Consider the following 9,318-nt stretch of genomic DNA (forward strand, 5'->3'; position numbering starts at 1 on the left):
GCACCCTGGGCAAAAAGCCTGCTTGCCGTGGCAAGAGCCGCTACTGGTAGTAAATAGACGCCTCTCTCATCTTTGTGCCCCCTTGCCCACCCCCCATTCTGACGTCCCTGCTGACTTGCTGAATCACATATCCTTCAAAGGCCTCTTACATTTATTTATTATTTATTACCAGTTATTCATATACCTTACACATTTATAGAGAATATTTGACCATTCACATCAGTCCCTGCCCCAGTGGAGCTTACAGTCTATATGAAGTATTGTCACATGCGCAGGCTAACGGACATGCCATCACATACAGGGCAGGATGTACTAAGCATCCGTGGTACATCCTGCCACACATCGCATTGTTACTAACCGCATATGTACTAACATATGTGCAGAGCCGGCCCTAACCAATATGATGCCCTATGCAAGAATTTGGCTGGTGCCCCCTAGCAACACCACTAGTTCCGCCTCTAACCCTGCACCCTTATCCCAAGCACCATCACCCCCTACCCATAGCAGTCCTTTTATTTTTTCCTACCCCCTATAATTTTGTAATTTAAATAAGAGCAGTGTGCACATTCGGCGCACAGCCCAAAAAGGTATGTGTTTTTTGCTGGTAAGGGGCATGGCCACACAATAGTACCCCCAATTCAAATTATGCCTCACAGTAGTGCAACTTTATTCACAATTTATCATACAATAGCGTCCCTTATTCACAATGCATCACACAGTTGTACCACTTTACCTTATATACGTTACTCTTCACAGTAGTGCCCCTTATTCACATAACATCATACTAAATTGATCCTTATTCACATTACACCACACCATATTGCTCTTTATTCTCATTATACCACACCATATTGCTCGTTATTCACATTACACTACACCATATTGCTCTTTATTCACATTAAACCACACAGTAGAGCACCTTATACACATAATGGCACACATTGGTAATGCATTTATACACATAATACCACACAGTAATACCCCTTACACATATGACACACATTATTAATGTCCATATAAACATAATGGGCCTTACACATTATGCCAACCCTTATTAATGCCCTTATACAGATAATTTCCCTTACACATATACCGCACATTGTTAATGGCGTTATACACATAATGACACACATAATGTCCCTTACACATATGCTGCACATTACTAGTGCCCTTATACACATAATGACACACATAGTGCCCCTTACACATATGTTACACATTATTAATGCCCTTATACACATAATGACACATATAGTTCCTGGCGTGAGTCAATTGGCAGCTCTGCTAACGTTGGGTGCCTATTTTTTATGAAAATACATTTTATTTGCATTGCTATGTGGCTAGAATGCACAAGCAGCTTCTGCTGATTAAAATGATATGCAGCATGCCTATATACTGTGTGCGACTGTGGCTGCATCTACATATGAAATGCTACAAACAGAATATAGGCATGCCGCATATCATTTTAATCAGCAGAAGCTGCTTGTGCACATAGGCATACCAGATGCCCTAGGCAATTGCCTAGTTTGCCTATGCCTAGTGCCGGCTCTGCATATGTGATTAGTGCCACAAGGGACAGCTCTCCCGATAAGAGAACACAGGGAACACTGCATCCAGATGAGTTTAGTGCATATGGGGAATGCGGAAACACCTCCTAAGATGGCATTTTCGGAGGTTTGACCGCATTTTTGACATTGGTGCATCCCACCCTGTGTATCACTTCTCCACATTCTTCAGAATTTAGGACCTTATCCAGTAAGGATTGCATGTTTCTGCTAAAAAGCAGTTTTTGCGATCAAATAGTTGCCGGACAGAAATAGAGAAAAAACGTCCATCGTAAAAATTGCGAATGCATCGCAATATGCGGGCTGATTGCAAATTCCTATGCAATTACCGGAACATTGAAGATTTTTTCCTGTCTGCGCCAGGCAAGGTCGTCCTCAATTTTTGCTAAACAAGAGGCTGGAAGTGGTTATCGCTGACGTCAGAGGCCCTCCTTAAAAACGCCTGGGCACACCTGCATTTCTTCAAATATACCCAGAAAATTGCGGGTTTCCGCCCAGAAATGCCTGCTTTCTGTCACTCAAACAGCAGATGCATTGCGATAACAATGTGTACGCATTTTCTGTTGCTGTTTTTGGTAGCGCGTCATTCGATAATTGGCCAGATTGCAATTCACAAATATTGCGATCCAACCTGAATTAGGCCCTTATCTCTCTAATGTTGATAACATATTTATTAATTTAGTCAATATGCCCTTATATTCTTATGTATATTTTTGTTTACTTGATTTATAACTACAAATATTTTAAGCTCTTTAGAGCAGGGATAGTCTTATGATTTGTGGTTATGTTGCTGTAAGAAGGGTACACAGACGATTTTTTAAATGATTTGCCCGAATCCGACGGATCGGAACAAAAAATTGCTCCATTGCTGTTGGCATCGGCAAGTGTGTATGCACTTGCTGATGCCAAATATCACACCAGGTTCTGTCACCCGCGATGGTGCTTGGTACACATCGTCTAATGAGTACCCAGCATTATAAAAGCTACAGTAAATATTTAATATAAACAAACATTCTGCACAAATAAAATGCAAATTGACAAAAACTTGAGTAATCATTTCCTGTGAAACATAACAGTTGCTTGTTGATTCTACTATAACAATTACTCACTATACAATATGTATTTGTTTTTTGTTTTTTATGTTACAGATAGCACTGCCATCATATGAGGAGGCTGTTAAAACAGAATCCAAAGATTGCCCACCTCCGTATTCAATTGTTTAACCTACTAAGTTGCAAAGTTTCCAGCTTCTGGACTGAATACAAATATTATGTGGCATCTCTTCATCTTCCGAGTGATAGACATAAGGAGTTCAAACTTGTGTATACACGGTGTATACCCATTTATATATCTAAATGATTTCAAGACAATAAGGAAATAATTGTTATACAGTACCTTACAACTTTAGAAAACAGCAGTTTTATTGTGATTTCCATTGACTTGAAAACTGTCAAAAGCAATAGAGGTAAAGTTGTTGGAAAACAATATTTGTGGTTCTAACAGCTATGAAAAAAAAAATTATACTGTAGAATAAAACGATGTCCCACCCTCACATTTTTTCTTATAATAACATTGGGTCTGGACCTCTGGGGGTGAGGCGTATGATTGTGCAAACCCTCCAACCCAGAGATAAAAAATTCTGGGTACCAGTGTTATAATAATGTTAATTTTGCCCCCTTATTAAATGAATATAAATTTATTGTTGCCTTATAATAGTAATCAATAGCAATCAACTAGTGTCCTTTTACATAATATATAATAAAGCATTCCCCTTAAAAAACAAACAAAATTGTGCCCCATTTTAAAATTCTTAATACAATGTTGTTGCCTTATAATAAAATGCAAAAATCACTGTCACTTTATTGATAATATAAAAAAGCAGTGCAATTCTTTTTTTTTTTGTCCCACTTCCCCCCCCAAAAAAAAAAAAATTGCTACTGTATCATTAAAAAAAAAAAAATCCCTAAAACAAAATGTACTTGGCTTGATGAGATGGAGTGCAACGAGAATTTTTTTCTTAATATAAAAACAACCTCACATACAGTACTCTAAATGGGACTTTCTCATAATAGCCCCAACAGCACAGTGAGACAATCTTATCTCCAAAATTAGATTCCTTTACAAATTTTACTTTGTATTTTTGATGGGGTGGGTGGAAGCCTTCTTATATAAGGAGGCCCACACTCCCACACTCTCTGTATGGGAGAGCTATGCCCATTATAATCTACACTGAAATCCATCAATGTTTCCACAGTATCTCCTGGTATGAGATGAGACTTCTTTTAGATGGCCCCCCCTACCCCCCATTCTTCTACAGCCACCCCCCTGCTAAACCTTCCTTTTTTGTAAATTTGTGTATTGCTTGGACAAATGGTTCCCAAACTTTCTTCATTTATGGCACCCTTAGTGTCTCAGACGTTTTACGCAGCACCCCTAGGGCCAGACTGCCTCATTTTAACTCATTGTGTTGTTGGACGTCTTAAGATCAAGTAAGTGTTAAGCTAAGGAATTATTTTCTTTTTGAACCCAAAAAAATATTATCAACAATAACCAGGATTATTATCAATAAGGAGATAATATTATAATCAGGTATTTATTATAAGGTGCCAATATTTTATTTGTATTATAAAGGGTACTTTTATTTTTGTGGGGTAATATTTAATTATTTTAATTTAATTTAAATTGTATTAGTAGATTATTATTAATATTATAAGAATACAAAATCATTTTACAAAGGGGCAGTATTAACATTACTATTTCCATGAAATTCACAGCCCATGGGTAACCTGATGGTCAAAATGCTGTTTAATATAGGGCCATTTATCTCTTATATGAGGGGGCCACACATTTGTTTGCCTCCCTCAGAGTACTTGAACTGATGCTGAACAGCATGGGCCTACTAGAGGGCGAGCAATGCAGTTTTTTTTCCTTTTGTTTATTTTTAATTTTATAAGAACGCCAAGCTAGCCCAAGCCATTGGCAGTGCGTGGGTTTGAAACCCACTGAATATTGCTGGCAGATTTCTTATTACATTTGGTGATTTTGAATGCACAATTCCTTGTGATTTGCAGGACATAATTTGTAGGCTATAACATTCTGCCCAAAGTGGTATTATAATTTTTTTGCAGGAAAATAATCTGGACAGTTTCTCTATAAACACTGCTCTTTTTTATACAAATATATAATAATCTTTAAGTTTACACCCTTTGTATATAATACTAGCTGAAAACCCATGCATCTCTATGGATTTTTAAGTATAATCACAAAGAGATGAAAAGCGATGGTATTTAAGCAAATTTAATACTGTTTTTAAAATAGGCTCACTTCTGGTAGGAAGTTGTTAAGAACTGGAAGCATCAAAGTGCCCCTCCACGGAACCGGACAAGAACACACCAAAACAATAAATGGATTTTATTGTACGGGAAATAGTAGTCTCTGTGTCTTATTTTCTATACAAGGGGATATACCTAAAGGAAACTGGTTAGTTTATCACAGAAGATTAGCAATTAGACTTACAACAGAACATGCTCTGCTCACTGCTGCCAGACTTTGTCAGGCCACACCTGCGGGTGGGCCTTCCCCGGATTGATGCTGTCAAAAGGCTGGCGCTGAGGAGAATAATCCACCTCCTTCTCTACCACGTCCCAACTCTGATGCTGCCCTGCTCAGTGCTTTAAATCTTATATATATATATATATATATATATACAGTATATATATATATATATATATATGGCAAATACCACTGACTCATCACAAAATCTTCTGAAACATAAGGCAGGACTTCTTTGCCAGTGGCAGTTGCAGGGCAGTCCATTATTCAAATAGGGGAACCACACCCAGCGATGTTTGACACTGTTTAGGGGTGGCAGCTGATGTGGTTCCCCTATTTGAATAATGGACTGCTCTGCCACTGGCAAGGAAGTCCAGGAGCAGAGCATTGTGTCCTCCCCCCTCCGCGACTTGGTATCGTCGGCACCATGCATTCTTTATAGCCTCGTCTGGGTGGGCTGTGTTAACACTTCTCTGTGAGGAGGAATTCCCAATAATCATCTCACACCTTTTAACCCCTTTGTGGGTGCAATTTTGAAAAATCCCTTCTTAGTGGGTGTACATCACAAAAGTAAGCTACTGTCCAAATTTCAAGTTCCTAGTCCTTATGGTTCAAGAGATTTTGTGATGAGTCAGAGGTATTTGCCTTTTATATATATAGATGTACAATAATTTAAGCTACACTTATTGTGATTTACTGTAAAAAAATATTTATAATCAGAAAATGGTCTACTTGCCAGACCCCAGATCATTTAGATTAATAATGAAATATCATGTGTACTTTAAAATAAGAAGTATATCCTTTACTCACAGTAGTCAATAGGTGAAACCAATCCTTCTAGGTCGGCTATAAATGTCAATGTATCTAGTGAGTATATTTTTGTGTTGTTGTACTGTATGTGTGGAAATTTCCCAGTCCAAACCAGGGAGATGGAAATTTTAAAGTAAATATATTTTATGTAAACCATGTAGTATTAGTGAACCAAGCCAATCAAATCACAGAAGAAATAAACACAAAAATAAATTAAAAATTAAAGGAAAATAAAAATGATAAATTTAATTGAATGGCCAAAAAACAAACAAACTAGGAAACACCAATAAAATAAAAAATAAAGTTCAAATGAAACCTAAAACAAATATTCCATTATGTGTATCAGGTTCAATGGTTATTAATGGTGGAAATTTGGTTTCAAAATGGATCCCAAAATTATACTTCAATAGACATTCACTCCAATTGACAGTAGTCTATTTAACTGAGAAGAATTCAATTGTGTATGCCTCTATGTTCTCCCATCTCCTTTTCATATTCACCTCACACCTCAAACTCTGCACCTCCAAAATATAAATAGGACACAGTATCAATTCCTCATAGACTCTAGTTGTGCAAACATTGAGATGAGATATTGCTACTCACAAAAAAATCCTTCTTGTGTTTGCTTTACATATCAATGGGTTCTGATGCACCATACCAAGTAGAACAATAACAGGATACAATGCAGAATTAACATTTTCTGTATTCTGAATTCTGTTCAATTAATTCCTTAATACAGAGACATTGAGATAGAACATGTATGCATTATTCAGTATTATTTGAAAATCACATTCTACTAATCTGCTGCATATACTGGGGTTATGGGCAGCCATACACAAACATATGTTTAGTCCTTAATACATATATTGCAGTAACAATATTACATACTGTGATAGGAAACAAGGAAAAATATATGACAGCAGGATCCGGTCAGGCCATGCCGGGATCCCACACCATCTTCCACTACAATACCATGTATAACTTGTATGCTGATATGCACACAAAGCGATACATTATGTGTAAACAGGGATGGACTGGGGGTTGAAATCAGCCCTGGCATGTGCGAGCGCATGCACAACGAAAGAGGGTGCACGGACACTACCGACAGGGGCATGCTGCGAGTCAGGGTGGCGTGGCCTCGCGGCATGCCTCCATTTCCATGGAGATGGGTGGGGGAGTGGCCGGGCGCTGTTTGCTGCCTTTCCGGCTCTCTGTGTGACTTGTCTGGCCCACCAGCCCATCGACCCTTCTGGCATTTGCCAGAAGTGCCAGATAGGCAGTCCTTCCCTGTGTGTAAAATATCACCTGTGACCCAATTCACACATGAATAGGTATTGCTATTAACCTGTAGATACTTCTTATTGAGGGTAATGCTAGTATTGTGAACACTCACAGCTAGATAACCACTAATTGTATAAGCTAAGATGAGCACTGTCACAGTAATATAGGCAAGTCTTTCCCATGTGTGCCACTGCCCCCTGCCTCCTCAAGTGTGTCCCTGACCCCCCCTCCCCATGAGTGCCTCTGCCTACTACCTCCCCATGTGTACCTGTCATCTCCCCTCCACATATGTATCTATGCCTCCTACCTCCCCATGTGCACCTATCATCGCCCCTTCCCATACAGTATGTACCGCTGCTTCCTGTCTCCCTAAGCATGCCTCTGGCCCCCCTTCCCACGATTCCCTCTGTCTCCTACCTCCCCATGGGCACCTATCATCTCCCTTTCCTATATGTACCAATGCCTCCTGCCTCACCAAGCATGCCTCTGACCCCACCTCCCCATGAGTGCCATTGAATCCTACCTCCCCATGTGCATCTATCATCTCCCTTTCCCATATGTACCTCTACCCCCCCTCCCCATGAGTGCCTCTGATCCTGTGCCTCTGACCCACTTCCCCATGAGTGCCACTGCCTCCTACCTCCCTATCTGTGCCAATGATCTTCCCTCATGATATGTGCCTCTGACCTACCTCAAACATGCCACTGACCAACCATTCCCATGTGTACCTCTGGCCCCTTCCTTCCCATGTGTTTCTCTGATCCGCCTCACCATATGCTCCTCTGACCCACTCTCCCCAAGTGTTCCTCTGGCCCCCTTTCCCTATTTGTAACTTTGCCTTAGCCACCTTCCCTACTGTGCCTCTGCCCCCTCCCCAAGACTGGTGGCTGCTGATCAGAAGTAGCATAGATGAAAGAGACAAGTCCATGTTCAGAGCCACTTAATGAAACCTAAAGATTATAAAGGGATTATAAACCGCGTGATTTGTCGGCAGCTCGAGTAATCGTATTATGGGAGTTATTTATTATGGATTGACGATTATGGATTATTATGGAAAGCAGAATCTGCAATCCATTCTTTTGCATGCTGAGGGGTCACCCATTGCAGGATAAGGCCGCCCAGCATGCAGAATGGCAGTTGCAGCATCTGTTTATGATCCCCTGCAGCCGCAGCTAGGCTGTGTATGCAGGAGGTCTGCCGCCATTTCTTAGAGCAGAGCGGCTGCGTGCCACGTCACACAGCCGCCCTGAAAAATGATGCAAACCCCTGCGATGCTCTGTTGCCGCCTCCGCCTTGCGAATGCCTCTGTCTGTCAATCAGGCAGAGGCATTCACAGCCAATGCAATCACATTGCATTCGGCGACCACGCAAGTGCAGGGCAGTACCTGTGCGTGTTCACTGCCACCGCTGCCAGGGTTATTGCGGTAGTGATGCAACCTGAATAACGACCTATATACCATTGCTATTATTGTCAAAATTTGAGCCAGTTGCCAAGAGAGCGGTTTCTGGGCAACCGGAAAACCCCCTGCGTTTGCCTATGGGGCCCACTGCCTGTATCTCTACATAGCCAGCGCTCTTCTCTCTCCTTCCTCCCCCTCCACCCTCCCATTTAGCAACAGCAGCAGCACCTGCGCCTGCACTGTCCTGGAACGGGGGTTCTGCACAGGGCACGTCTGCCCAGGATACCTGGTGAGAGCGGAGGCAGTGGGCTGGGTGGGAAGTGACTTGTGCTGCTGGGGATGTAGTGGAGAAGTGCAGAAGATGGTGCCTCCCCAGCCATTGACTTTAGCGCACGTCACTGCTAGTCTCCCAGCTGTTTTGTATGTTAAAATAATTAAACTGATTTATATCCCATATATACAGATGGGTATCCGGTCTCTAGTCGACAATGTCTGGGTCGACCACTATTGGTCGACGGTAACTAGATCAACAGGGTTTCTAGGTTGACAGGGTCTCTAGATCGCCATGTTCTATGTCGACAGGTCAAAATGTCGACATGTTTTCACAATTTTTTTCTATTTTTGAACTTTTTCATACTTAACGATCCACCTGAACTACGATTGGGAATAGTAACCTGTGAGGCACCTTGCCCAAAACATGGCGAGAGACG

The 9,318-nt window shown here is 41.0% G+C and overlaps 1 protein-coding gene across 3 annotated transcripts in view; it reads left to right on the forward strand.

The window, feature by feature from the left end:
- The window catches only part of LOC135036976 (lysosomal-associated transmembrane protein 5-like), a 90,778-nt gene extending 85,787 nt beyond the window's left edge, over positions 1-4,991 (forward strand). For 2 of the 3 annotated variants that reach the window (XM_063954497.1, XM_063954499.1), the window contains one exon: positions 2,714-4,991. In XM_063954497.1, coding sequence (XP_063810567.1) covers positions 2,714-2,788 — 75 coding nt within the window. In that variant the 3' untranslated portion in view covers positions 2,789-4,991. The remainder of the gene's footprint in view (positions 1-2,713) is intronic. The other variant, XR_010231606.1, reaches the window with a different exon arrangement.
- The last annotated feature ends 4,327 nt before the right edge of the window (positions 4,992-9,318 follow it).

This window comes from Pseudophryne corroboree, chromosome 2 (assembly GCF_028390025.1).
Source record: "Pseudophryne corroboree isolate aPseCor3 chromosome 2, aPseCor3.hap2, whole genome shotgun sequence".
Lineage (NCBI taxonomy): Eukaryota > Metazoa > Chordata > Amphibia > Anura > Myobatrachidae > Pseudophryne > Pseudophryne corroboree.